General features: G+C 37.3%; 2 protein-coding genes across 2 annotated transcripts; both read right to left on the bottom strand.

The window, feature by feature from the left end:
* Positions 1 to 2,338: 2,338 nt before the first annotated feature.
* Positions 2,339 to 3,934, bottom strand: LOC122279494 (thaumatin-like protein 1). Its single transcript, XM_043090178.1, has 2 exons — positions 3,767 to 3,934; positions 2,339 to 3,194 (listed from the first exon to the last, which is right to left on the bottom strand). Exons 1-2 carry the CDS (start codon positions 3,822 to 3,824, stop codon positions 2,515 to 2,517), a joined length of 738 nt encoding a protein of 245 aa, XP_042946112.1. The 5' UTR covers positions 3,825 to 3,934; the 3' UTR covers positions 2,339 to 2,514.
* Positions 3,935 to 6,798: 2,864 nt separating this feature from the next.
* LOC122279493 (splicing factor 3A subunit 2) lies at positions 6,799 to 13,486 on the bottom strand. Its single transcript, XM_043090177.1, has 7 exons — positions 13,219 to 13,486; positions 12,948 to 13,117; positions 10,685 to 10,761; positions 10,462 to 10,527; positions 10,212 to 10,286; positions 7,887 to 7,961; positions 6,799 to 7,550 (listed from the first exon to the last, which is right to left on the bottom strand). The coding sequence occupies exons 1-7, from the start codon at positions 13,368 to 13,370 to the stop codon at positions 7,095 to 7,097; spliced, it is 1,071 nt and encodes a 356-aa protein (XP_042946111.1). The 5' UTR covers positions 13,371 to 13,486; the 3' UTR covers positions 6,799 to 7,094.
* Positions 13,487 to 13,786: the final 300 nt, after the last annotated feature.

Genomic DNA, 13,786 nt, shown 5'->3' with positions numbered 1-13,786 from the left:
CCTACAATTTTTACTAATTATCGCAAGAATAAAAAAAATTAAAAGAAAAACATGCCCAAATCAGTGTTTATTACAATATTGATTTGTTTGTTACTAAACAAACAAATTATTAGTTTTGTAAAATTTGTAGTAAATTTAGCACTTTACGTTATTTTATTCTATTAGGTTTAGATTCTTATATAATTAAGATCCGCACATTATTTTGGTATATATGTTAGTGCCTGAAGTTTAAATTTGTAGTAAATTTAGCACTCCATTGTCGCTTTCCAAGTCTAATTAATATATCAAAAATTCTATGTACAGAATGTTAAGATTTGGGAAGATAAGTGGCTCCCAGGGTCCCACTCTCCTATGCTTCAACGACGAGTGCAAGATAATGAAAATTATACCAAGGCAGCTGATCTTATTGAGCCTGATCTCAAGAGATGGAGGGAAGACTTGCTTCAAAATATATTCTCTCCATCAGAGGTTGCACAAATAAAGTCTATTCCAATTAGTCTTGTTAGTAGAGATGATCAGATGGTGTGGTCATACACCAACAATGGAGTTTTCTTAGTAAAGAATGCATACCATCTACACAAACAGCTTGAAGATAATCAAGTAGGAGAATATTCACGAAGTGGGACACAAATTGAGTGTTGGAAGTAAATTTGGAAGTTACATACTCCAAATGCTGTCAAAATGTTTATTTGGAGAGCTTGTAAAAATATCTTACCTACTCTCCACAATTTGTGAAAACATAAAGTAGTGGAGGAAGTTGTTTGTCCAGTATGCAAAATCTGCGCAGAAACTATGGAGCATATCCCATGGGAATGTGAGGCATCTGAAGATGTTTGGAGCCAAGGATGCAATAGAATTCAAAAGATGTCAGGGTAATTCATTTCTACAGATTTGGAATCAGTTTGCAAAAACTCTGAAACAAGAGGAGCTGGATGAGGCTGCTGTGATTACTCGTATGATTTGGCATAGAAGGAATGATGTTATCCATGGGAAAGGATTCTTGCATCCAAACTCAATTATTAATAGAGCAGAGTTGGAGGTACAAACTTACAAGAACAATAACAAGCGCCATCAACCTACTGCTATCACTATGGAAGCACTAATTTGTTCTTGGAAAAAGTCACTAGGAGTGTTCAACGTACATGAGTATTCATGTATATTATAGTGATGAAAATCTCTAGCTAAATCTACCTTTATTTCACATTGCAGAATTGTCAGTAAAATCGATATATAATTGGTTTTCCTTGTTCACTAACAATAATCTCCTCTATTTCATTTAAAATACATAATATCTAATATTATATTTTTTTTATAAGTACAAATTTATTTATATCGGTCGGCACATATATAAATTAATATAAAATATGAAGTAATTAAGATATGAATTGGATAACTGCATCCATCCAGTACTTCAGTATTTAAAATGTATAATATCTATTTATTATAAAATATAAAGTGAAATATGAAATGAAAGCTAGCTGCGAAGTTGAACATCATCATGAGTACTTTAGCATGAAATCTCCTCAATTTGTTTTGTATTATTATATTTTTAATTCCAAATTCTCGTGGTTGGCCATCTTTGAACATGATCATCTGGCCTACCCTGCCTGATCCCTTTTCCCCACCCATTGTGTTCTAAACCTTGTAGTCTGTTTGTGCCGAACTCAATCTAGCTGTATTCTCTTATTATTGTTATGCTTCTTTTTATCCTCCGTGCTCACTTATCAGAGATAATTCCAAGGTCCATTTTTGGGTTACAACCATTCATAAAATGAAAATCTGCTTCTCCTGGGCCTACAGATTGCAAACCCAAAATCAGTGGGCCGCTATTTTAATTTCAAGAGGGTGAATTTGGGTTAAGATTGCAAACTCAAATCTTTCAAGCCCAGAGAAAAATGCCCAAATATTTCAGGATTTCTTTCATATTTTACATTTTTTTGGGTTGTTATTGCAATGAAGATAATTTATAGTCATGATAAAATTAACTGCGCGCTATTTGTACCAATTTGCCAGAATAATTAATTTAAGATGCAATAATTACTAATTTGTGTGCGTGACACGGAACATGTGTGTATTTGCTCACAATTCACAGATGAAAAGAGACAATCTTGAGGGAGTCATGATCTGGTAATTAGCTTCGAAAGCCGGAGTTGGCCACATCAAGTACGTAGGAACCAGCGGCTTCAAACGTAAGACTGTTAGAAACCAGTACGTACTATGGGTTGCGATGCAAACAAAAAACTAGCAATTGATGGCATGAGAGGACCATGGAATTAACACATTTTGGTCATTAGCCGCATGTACGAAGATATAGTAGCTACAGAAAAAGCACTACTGCTGCACAACGTCTACACTGCTCTTTATAAAGCACAAGAAAATTTGTGCATAATTTTTTAATTTGCTATAAGTAGTTCAAGACTTATTACACTGACACACACATGCATGTGTACTAAGTACTCGATTATTGTCATATTATAAAGAGGCAAGGGGAACACATAATTCCTCTTAGCAAGTTTAAGGGCAGAAAGTGATAACATAGTTAGGTCCACCGGAGCAAGTAAAGGTGCTGTTCTGATCATCATAAGCATAGCTATAAGCTTGAGGGCACTGGTTCTCAAATATCATGGAATAGTTAGTGGGTGGACATTTATCTGGAGTACTGAAATCTCCAGTGCAACAGTATTGTGGCTGATTGAATGCTGTGCATGCACTCTTGCAAGCAAGCACGCTGCCATCAGACCCTTTCACTTGCAGCTCTGTTGGGCAAACTGCGTTCACGTTGGACGAGCAACTCGAGGTCTTACATTCACCCGTTCCACCTTGTGTGGCCACTGAAACAGGCAGGTTGAAGCCGTCTACAAGGCTGACATCGTAATAATCTTGCCCTCCATTCTCTGCTATGTTGATTTCTACCAAAGATGCTGGCGGGATGGCACCGTTACCGTTGCATGCAACCTGACCGGAGGCGCAATCTGCAGTTTCGCAAGAGAACTTTCCTGAAGCATCCGTGGAGCAACGAGTTCGAGCCCAAAACCGGCCTTTCCATGGAGCTTGGACATCTAGTGATCTGGATGCTTTGGATGCTAATTCAAACCCAGTAGTCGATAGTTGAGGTTTTTGATCGGAGGTTAGGGTTCCTGGCCAGATAGTTCTCGGACAGTTGTTTGTGAAAGTTATTCTAGCGGATTGAGCACCTGCATGCATGTAACATCAAACAAATAATTAGTTCCTCGACACCATATTGCATGCATCCCGTACATAAAAGGCAGACAATATTATATATTAGATATTTCAACGAACGAATTTAATCAAATATTATGATACAGTACCATTTTATAAGCTCGATCGTAGAAACACATACTTATAACGATGATAGGTGCATGTATGTATGTATATATATATATACCACATGCATACATATATACACACACATGCAAAATACGAAATCTAGCTCTAATACTGGCCCCCATATCCATATATATATATATATTAGCCTGTTTGTTGGAGGTCCCCATATAAATGGTTCTCGGGCCACCGTCCGGGAAAGAGGGAGAATTAATGTTTAACGGACAAAATTTAAAATGTGATCATGCATGTAAAATATATATTATATATATAAATATAGATAAAGACATCGTCCGATGGTACTAAAAGCTTTTAAGATTTCTAGAAATACTTACTTTCAAAAAAGCAACTTATATTAATGTGCTAATTAAAACCATTTTTTTTTTTAAAAATAAAAAGAAAGAAAGAAAGCGAGGCATACTAGCGAGGAAAAAGAGGGCCAAGATAAGGCGAAAGAATGGAAGGGCCGTCTTCATCATTGTTAGATGGACGCGGTGTATTGCTCTCGCAGTGCCTAATTAGTAATTAATCTGATCAATGCAGTTGGGTACGGTGTACGTACGTGGTAGCTAGGTTGGTGCTAATCTTAATGAACATGGGGTGGTATATATAGAGGGGCTTAAACCCGGGTTTCAAGGCGTTCCATGCGGAGAATTGGATTTGGATCATTTCCAATTAGGAATCCTTGACTCGAGCTGTTACCATTATCAGCTCACGACCGTGGCCTTGACATCGGTCGAATTAAGGGGCTACGAGCGAGAAAAATAGTAAATTATGTCAAACGTACATGAGTTGCTTCGACCAGGTGTCAATATTTGAAAGAGGAAGCAAATCCAATTAGTACTTCACTTGTAATACATTACAAATTGTTTGTCAATCTGTTACTGTCACGACAAATATGTATTCAACTCAAATCGTGTCGTTTGTACTCAGTACTCTCTCTCTCTCTCTCTCTCTCTCTCTCTCTCTCTCTCTGGTTCAGCACCGTAGAGCTTACGTCCCTAGACTTTTGGTTGTGGAAAATAAATGCATGCCCGAATTCAATTAATTTGTAATGTAATATGCATGTGTGCGGATATTATCTATAAGCGGATCAAAGTTGATCTTGCAGTTTGATCAGACAAGTGTTGTACTTGGTTTTGTAAATTGATCCTCATGATCATCATCATATTCTAAATAATTAATTGCATCGCATAAATTTCCTTTAATCGAGTAATAGAAGTATGCTACCTAGTCCATAGTTACTTATTAGTTAGTACTAGCTAAGCCTCCTCAAATTAATTCTTCCTTAATCCTTCCCAATTGGTTAAAGAGCCCGTATGTAACGTACGTATCTACTATCAACTTGATATTAATTTATAAGGTGCCCTGCATCTAATTCTGCCATCCTTTGATCCTATGATTTCAGATCAATATATAACCCTATCGGCTATGTTATAGAGTGAGGATTGGTTGTAGATAACTGAACCTAACTCCCTAAAATTCAATATTGGATATAAAAAAGTTTCCCTCCCATATGTTCAGTTAATTGGCATCGATTAATTGCGTATCGAGCACTAGACAGACTCAGTCCACTCTAAACTTGTAAAACAGTCACATGCCTAATGCTATATTATTTTTTAAAGCATTTGAGTTCTTTTCTAAATATAAGAATTAAGGGGAAAAGAACAGAACTTTAGTTTTCTAATTAAGCAACTTTGTTAAGCAGGCTCCAAATGCAGCTTCTTGTGAACAAGCCGACAAGGATAGAGCAGGTTCTAAGGAAGGAGGAGACCCAAAACCAAACGTTTAATTCACGAGGAATACAATGTTGTTCTGTAGCAAGGTGTCATGATCGATTTCTTTGCAAGAGAAGATCAGGGTGAGTGAGAAAGATGATCGAGTACACATATAGATCTCTTCGAGTGCTCACTCCAAAATTTTTGTTGTTCTATGATGAGTTATCATGATGACGAGTCTTTTGCAAGGATAATGGTCAGAAGAAGCATAAACTTGTGTTGTCAAATAGGGGAAAGTCAGCTCCCCCCATCTAAAATGTTGTTGGTTTGTAGAGTGAATTGATTTAAATATCTTCTCACGGCTATGCCGTCTCTATAAGAGCATTCTCAACTGGTACCGCATAGGTACATTTTTCCTATAATTTGAGAAAAATTTTAAGAATTTTATTAAAATTACCTCTACATCTGAATCTCAATTTTATGGAGCATCATCCCCAATTTTTTTTTATCAAAATATTATTCTAATCATCTACACTTTCTATCATACACATTAACTTTCAATCTACACTTTCTATCATACTCATATTTGTTATAGTTTTAAATAATAATTTTAAAAATAATTTAAATAATTACGACAATATAAAAAATTTAATTAATTAATTTTAAAAATATTATCATACCCAAAAAAATAATTTAATTTTTTCTTTAAAATATTCAATAGAGTAATAGTTCAAAATATAAGAAAAAATATTGGGTAGTTAAGTTTGTAAATAGAAGTGAGAAAAAAATAATAAAGAAATAATAGATAAATATTATTTTAATAGAATAGATAAATGATAGAAAATAAGATGTAGGGAGCTTTTGAAAAATGAGTAAAATTTTAAAAAAAAAAAACAGAAAATATCATTTTTAGTTAAATTATAGAAAATTTTATAGAGATCTCAATGTAAATGCTCTAAGCGCATCTATTTGTTTCCAAGGCAAGGATGGGGGACAATGCAACTTACCGTAGAGGATAGAGGAGAGGGAGAAAAGGGTACATTCCAGAGTCCTACAAAGTTACAGTACCATAACTCACGACGACCTCCAAGAATCTCCCCCGATTCTTCTAATTACCAATATTCTTTTTACAAATATAAAAAGAGTAGTGAATAAGTTGTAGTGGAGTAATAAGTATATCATTTTTCATATTCAATATGCTTACAAAGTGCTCCGCAGTGCTAAGACTACTTTACGTATGCTCACACTTGTTCTAGCCGCTTTTCTTCTCATTTAGATTTTTTCTTACTTCACCTCCCTAGTCGGGTGCTTCTCTTGTATACAAGTACTTGGGTACTTCATTTCCTTAAAAGAATAAAGTACTCACAAAGAGCTGACAGAACTCAATGAAGTGAGATTATTGATGTACTCTTTTAATTGCCATCACTTCTCGCTGTCAATCAAGGCGCCTTCTTTTGTCAATACACATTTTGAATGTGGTTCAGGTGTGGCTGTGTGCCTCTAACTCATGTTTATATGCAATAGCACTTGAACGTACAGGACCTTGCTATTTATCATGTAGCTTATATAGTCTGTGATTTCAGTGCGTTCTGACTTCGTAGATTTTCATGATTTACTCGTGAAGCCAGAAAAGCTTTTACTTGTACTAAAAGAAAATGGAAAATCATATACTTACTACTCCGCTACAACCTATTTACTATCCATTGAATATATGCTTTGAATTTGACATGCCAAATGCAGCAAAAACAAATCTTAAAACAGATTCAATCACCACTGTGCAACTTTTGCTTTCTCCAAGTCTACCAAAAAAGACGGAACATTCAAAATAGGACAAGCTCATAAACCTAAAAGCACAAATATCTTGAAGAAATCTGGAAAATTGCTAACCACATCCAGTTTCATTCAGTTTGAGTATCTGAATAAACACATCTTTACCGCTAGCATAGTTCCTTTCAGAAAAGGAAAAAGAAAAAAGACAAAAGCATAGTACTCGAATATAGTTCTTTCCACAACTACTTCACAGTGATATGCTTACTGAGGAGGGGGCCTAGGGACCTGTTGCCCCATGCTAGAAGGCGGTGGTGGAGGACGAACACCCTGGCCCTGAATCTGTTGGGGTGGAAAACCTTGTGGGGGAGGCATTGGAGGTCTTGTACCAGGTGTGAAATTTGCCATTGTACCACTACCAACAGGGGGTGGGGGAGGGACAGGTGGAGTTCCGCCAGGAGGCATAGGCCTAGGTCCATTTGCTGCAGGAGGAGGTGGCGGTGGGAACAAAGCTGGCATTGATGGTGGCGGGGCTCTAGGAGGATTTCCAATGGGTGCACCAGGTGGTAATCCTTGGGTTGGAGGCGGTGGTGGGGGTGGGCCTTGGGGTGGTGGTGGCAAAGGTCTTGGCGGGACACCAGGAGCTGCTGTGCCATTGGCTATGGGGCCAGATTGAGGTTTGATCGCCTCTGGTGGCTTGGATTTGAAATATAATTGCAACTTCACATTTACACACCAAATGACTAGGTCAGATAAAATTAACTATTACAAATTTGAAAAAAAAAAATCAGAGAGTAATTTAAGCAAATCAGCAGCTGGCCTGTGAGACACTAAAGATTGTCCAACCCAATTCAGAAAGAAAGTGAGTTTGGTGGCATCACTTGGGTGATAAAGTAAATTGAGAGATGAGAATTAAGACCCGAAGCTGACCCACCGGCCAACCATGTAAATTTGCTTTGTTACACAGACTAGACTGATTGATCAAGCAATCGGTCTCTGTGCCAGCATAAATCTAAAAGCATTTGCAGCAGAAGAGCAAGTATTAAATAAACTAACCGTGAACATTTTTGAGTCTGGATCCCAATGCGTGAAGAACTTGGGAGGCGTTTTGTCAATCTCTGTGCTAGGAACCTGGATTTAAAATACACACACACATGCGATGAAATTTCCTAAAACTAAATAAAAGGGTTAATTGCAACTACCAAGTAATTATATGATCATTTGAAATGTCCCCATAAATTTAAAATTGTTTCAATCATGTCATCCTAATTTTACAATAATGTGTAATATCTAGCGTAGCTTCCAAGTGGTGTCAAAATTAGCATCGTGGTGGGATTAGGATGGGATGGACTGGACATTGCAATTTAATAAGCACCAATATGTAGTATTCCTATATTAGGCCAAAGGCCTATGGCTTGATTGGCATAACCCTCAAACTTCCAAAATGGAGGTCTTGGATTCGAAACCCCCCTCCCCAAATGTATAAAAAAAAAAAGTATTCCTATATTAGCATCAACAAAATATCATTGAACTATTAAAAAAAGCACTAATATTTACCTATAAAAAAAAGCACTAATATGTCTTTAAATATTAGTGTTCCCACCATGCTCCTGTCCACTAATACGTTAATTTTAACTCTAATTTGAATGGAGTGAAATTCTGTAACTTAAGAGGCCATTAAAGACAACCTTACATTTTCTGGTGGATTGCTACATTTTTTTTTTTTTTTTTTTTGGGATAACAAAATTTTATTGAGCATAAAATAGGCAAAGGCCCGAGTATACGGGACATATAAAAGAGCATTGTCTATGCATGCTGGTTTAGCGATACAAGGAAGTCATGAAAAGACAAGCCATTAAAATCAATTACAATCGACCAATGGAGAGTAAAGTATAGAAAAATAAACTTCTAAGCTCATACGTTGACCTCTCGATCTTCAAAATTTCTTGCATTCCTCTCCCTCCAAATACAAATTGTGACCATCTTCCACACTGTTGCAATTTGAGGGTTGCCCCGGATACCTTACCAAGAAGCTAGGAGGTCGATTACCCTTTGTAGCATTACCCAAGCTAATCCCATCCAAGCAAAGAAGTCCTTCCACAGGGTCGTAGCAATCTCACAATGAAGTAATAGATGATCTATGGATTCTCCACTCTTTTTGCACATACAACACTAATTCATGACTATGATGTAGCGTTTCCGTAGGTTGTCTATTGTGAGGATCTTCCCTAATGAAGCAATCCATGCAAAACAAAACTTCTTTAGGGGCGCTTTTGTCTTCCAAATAATCTTCCATGAAAATGGATTTGTATTATGCATGATCATAGCATTATAGAGGGAGCGCACTATGAACTTCTTCCCTTTCTTAGAAGGGCGCCAAAAGATCTTGTCTTTAGCTCCCCTCATTATACAGGTAAAGTACACTAGATCATAGAACTTTGAGAAAGCATCAACTTCCCAATCTCGTGCGTATCTAAAGAATATAACGTTCCATTGGGGAGTACCATTAGATAGGATTAAGAGGTCCACAATTGAGACTTCTTTCATTCTTGCTATGCCATAGAATTTTGGATAAGCTTCCTTGAGTGTCCTATTGCCACACCACACATTATGCCAAAATTTTATTTTGGACCCATCACCCACCTCAAAACAGATATTTCTTGAATGTGTGTCCCTTCCTCTTCTCATGTATTTCCATAGTCCCGCCCCATATTGCCCACTTACCTCATTCGAACACCATCCTCCCCATGGTTCACCATACTTCGATTATATGAAAGCTCTCCATAATGCTTCCCGTTCATTGTGGTATCTCCATAGTCATTTGACAATCAAAGCTTTTTTAAAAGATTGCAAGTTCTAAATACACAATCCTCCTCCCAGGATAGGGGAGCAAATTGTGACCCATTATACCAAGTGGAATTTAAACTCGTCATTCATGCCCCCCCACACCCCCCCCCCCCCCCCCCCAAAAAAAAGAAAAGAAAAGAAAAGAAATCCCGTTGAAGTTTCTCCATGTGATGAGCCCCCTTGGCGGGAAGCGGAAATAGTGATGGAAAGTAGGTTGGCAAGTTGGATGGGGTATATTTGATTAAAGTGGCCCTACCATCTCTAGATAAATACATCTTCCAACTAGCCAGTTTCCGCTCCATTTTTTCTAGCACATCATCCCAAATAGATTTCGATTTGAACGGGGCATCCAAAGGAAGATCCAAATATTTAAGCCAATTCTATTAAAAGCACAAAGGGGCACAACCAAAGTTCACAAGGTGTATACAAGGGAAAGTACCCAACTAGGAACATGGTTACAATTAAAATCAATAATTACTTATAAAAATAATAAGATGCAGATCAATAGCATGTAGGATTATATGACTGGTTTACCTTGAAAGCAATGATCTCATATGGTTCAGCCGCAAACAGAAGATACTGGTATCTCTTATCGAAGGGTTGGACCCTCTGCATCCATTAAGATGTGATAAAAAGAAAGATTAGAACATCACATCACTTTTCATCTTCTAAAAACAAAGGTACCTTTTCAGCATTAATAATTTAAGTGCAGTGCAAAGCAGAGAAATAAATGACAAAGCATGTGAAAAATTTCAGGAAAGAAACCCGTGGAAAGAAGATCCACCTGTTCATAAGATGACATAAACCTATGCCTTGGCTTTGCATGGTCTTCAATCTCGGGGTATTCAATCTGCTTGACATACAATGTTACAAGAAGAATAGAGTTAACATCATCTCTTACTTTAGCTGATCAATCGGGAAATTAAAAAAAAAAAAAATCCCCCATAACAAAAAAAAATAGAATCTACTTAAGACAATGAAAACACAATAAATAAGTTAATAAAGACCTGGAAGAGAAGAGACCTCTGCTTCGTCTCATGATCAAACTGCTTTGTTACACGGTACCCTGGCCTCCCAATTTTGACTGTAAGCACACATGATAGAGATATACTTGTGAGTTAAGAATAATAGGGAGCTCTAAAGTTATCAATCGAACACATCTTTCAGAGTTGAGTTGACACTAAGAAAAGTAAAAGAGTTTAAAAACAGCAACAACAATAACAACATAAACAAAGATGCAAGGGATTCAGATCCTTATGAGTATAACCAGTAGAATCACTAGAGACATACCCACGATAATGTTAGACATTTTTTTTGTTTTGAGGAGAGTGCTAAATTTCAAACCATTGTAATCACAAGAAATGCAACCCATACTTGGAAACTATCATCTACCCAAGTTAACACATTTCAAACACTTCATGAAACTTTTTCCGCAGGGAAACTTTTCGATGGACAGTAACTCTAGACCTCAGAAGACACATTGGTGGTACAGTTACAAGCTCCTTTACCATTAATCATCTTCATTTGAGATATTCAAAGGACTGAAGATTTGCAAGACATATATCCCTGCCTGAAATCTCGATTCATTTCATTTGTATGTTGATTTCAAAAACTATCTGCACATATACAGAACTAGTAAAGCCAATCGGTCATGAAAACCCTATCATTGTGGCTTCAAACATTAATTTTAACCTTTCAAATCTTTCTCTTATAAATATATCCATTGAAGAGAAAGTAGAGAAAAGGCTTGCTGGTTGGACACAGTTGTATTTATCGAAAGAGGGGCGACTCACTTTAATTAAGAGCACCTTAACTAACATCCCCACCTATTTTATATCTCTATTTCTGTTGCCTACAGGGGTGGCGACTAGGATTGAGAAATTATTTCGGGCTTTTTTGAGGGGGGGAGTGGAGGAGGAAGGGGGGGGAGTGGGGTAGGAAACGAAATTTCACCTTGTTAGTTGGAAAAAAATTTTGTTCCCCAATTTCGTATGGTGGCTTGGGAGTTTGCAATTTGAGGACCTTCAATAAAGCTTTCTTGGGGAAATGGTTATGGAGGTACCATTTAGAGGGGAATTCACTATGGAAGGAGATTATTGACTCTAGACATGGGCGTACTTTTTATAAGGGTATTTTCTCATGGTTCTTACCAGTAGAATGTCCTTTTTAATAGGGATATTCATGATTGGGAATTGCACACCATTTCAGAATTGTTCAGATTGTTATACTCCTTGGAAAACACTACGGCACAGGAGGATAAGATAAAATGGAGGGCCAATGGTAGCAAAAAATGTACAGTCAGGGTTTACTACAAGATCTTGACAGCATAAGGCCATGTTTCATTCCCTTGGAAGAGGATTTGGAGGTCTCATGTGCCCACTAAGGTAGCTTTCTTTGTATGGGCTGCCACTCTTGGGAAAATTTTGACCACGAACAACTTGAGGAGGAGGGGACTCATTGTGATGAATTGGTGCTATTTGTGTAAAAAGCATGGAGAATCTGTGGATCACTTATTATTGCACTATGAGGTAACAAGGGGAATGTGGAATGAGATCTTTAGAAGAGTTGATGTCGCTTGGGTAATGCCATTGAGGGTGGTGGATTTATTGGCCTATTGGAAGGAGATTCAAGGCTATCCTCAAGTGGCGGTAGTGTGGAAGATGATCCCAATGTGTATCATGTGGTGTATATGGTCAAAAAGAAATAAGCGGTTGTTTGAAGATAGGGAACGCACAATAGCGGAACTTCAGAATTTTTTTATGCACACTTTAATGCTTTGGTTCTCAGCCATTGTACTTCATGGAAACAATGCTCGTGACTTTTTGTCCCTAATCTATAATGTATTTAGGTGTCCTTTTGTATACTTTATGTGTACATAGACTATGCCTATTTCATTCGTATCAATAAAATTTACTTCTTCCGTGTCAAAAAAATATATATCCATTGAAGCCCCGTGTATTGAGTCCCAATCTAGTAAACTCTCGGGGCATGTAGTGTTATTCAGAGGCAGACACGCACAAAAACTATCAGCTACTTATAATTTCCGCAACCCAAGAGTAAAAAACATACTTTCCTAACATATCACGCTCACACAAAACAATTATCTTCGTTAACACAAATCTGCGCACTACGTGTTCAAAGAAATGGCACTCTAGGGGCATACATAACATTGCCGTTTAGGCACACAACAAATCACAAATCCTTATAGAAGAAAAAATCATAAAACGGTAGTATTTATGGGACGAAAACAAAGAAAAAGAATGGACTAGCCTGTCTTGCGTACGGAGACCTTGCGCTTGTGCGGCTGAGGCTGCGCAGGGGCCTCCTTAGCCTCGCGAGCAGCTCTCTTGGCCAAATTAGTCTGATGCCGCTTTCCCTGTGTGTGGGCCAAATAATTCCCCTCGTTGTTGTGAAGGGTCAGGCAAAGCTTACACTCGTAACTACAGCAGCCCCCAACAAGACTTCAAACTCAGAAGAAGCAAGAAACCCGCAAATAAAAAAAAAAAAAAAAAACAGAGAGAGAGAGAGAGAGAGAGAGGACCTGCCGAGGTGGTTCCGCATGAAATAGGGATCTTTGGCGAGATCGATGGTCTCGAGGGCAAGCCTTCGGAGTCGTTCACGGCGGTCGATAGCTTCGTTCTGGGCGGAGGCGGCGCCTCCGCTGCCAGGCTTCGAACCCCAGTCCCTGTCCATTCCTCCGGCGTCGTCGAGATTGTCTGCTCTGTATGCCGCCCTTGCTAGTATGCCCGCGGCCCTTGCTTTTGAGATCAAGTCGCGAGTGACTCCGGCTTCTCGTTTGTTTACCCAAAATATTTTATGTCATTTTATTTTATTATTATAATTATTATAAATTTATATATAAAATATAATAAATAATTTAATTTTTTTAATTTTTAAAAAAATTTAATATTAAAAAATTATATTATAATAATATTTTATTTAACTTTAAAAAAAAATAAAAATCTCATCTTCCCTATATAACCAAATGAGGAGCCAATTATAACAGCATATATAAATTTCAATACATATAGCTAACTAGAAATTAGTAAAACAACCAAAAATTAGTTTATTCATCCTGCATATTGAGAATGAGTTTTAAAATATTTAAA

This window comes from Carya illinoinensis, chromosome 10, assembly GCF_018687715.1.
Source record: "Carya illinoinensis cultivar Pawnee chromosome 10, C.illinoinensisPawnee_v1, whole genome shotgun sequence".
Taxonomy (NCBI): Eukaryota; Viridiplantae; Streptophyta; class Magnoliopsida; order Fagales; family Juglandaceae; genus Carya; species Carya illinoinensis.
Note: the sequence above shows the minus strand (reverse complement) of the source record. Positions and strands in the feature narration are given on the sequence as shown.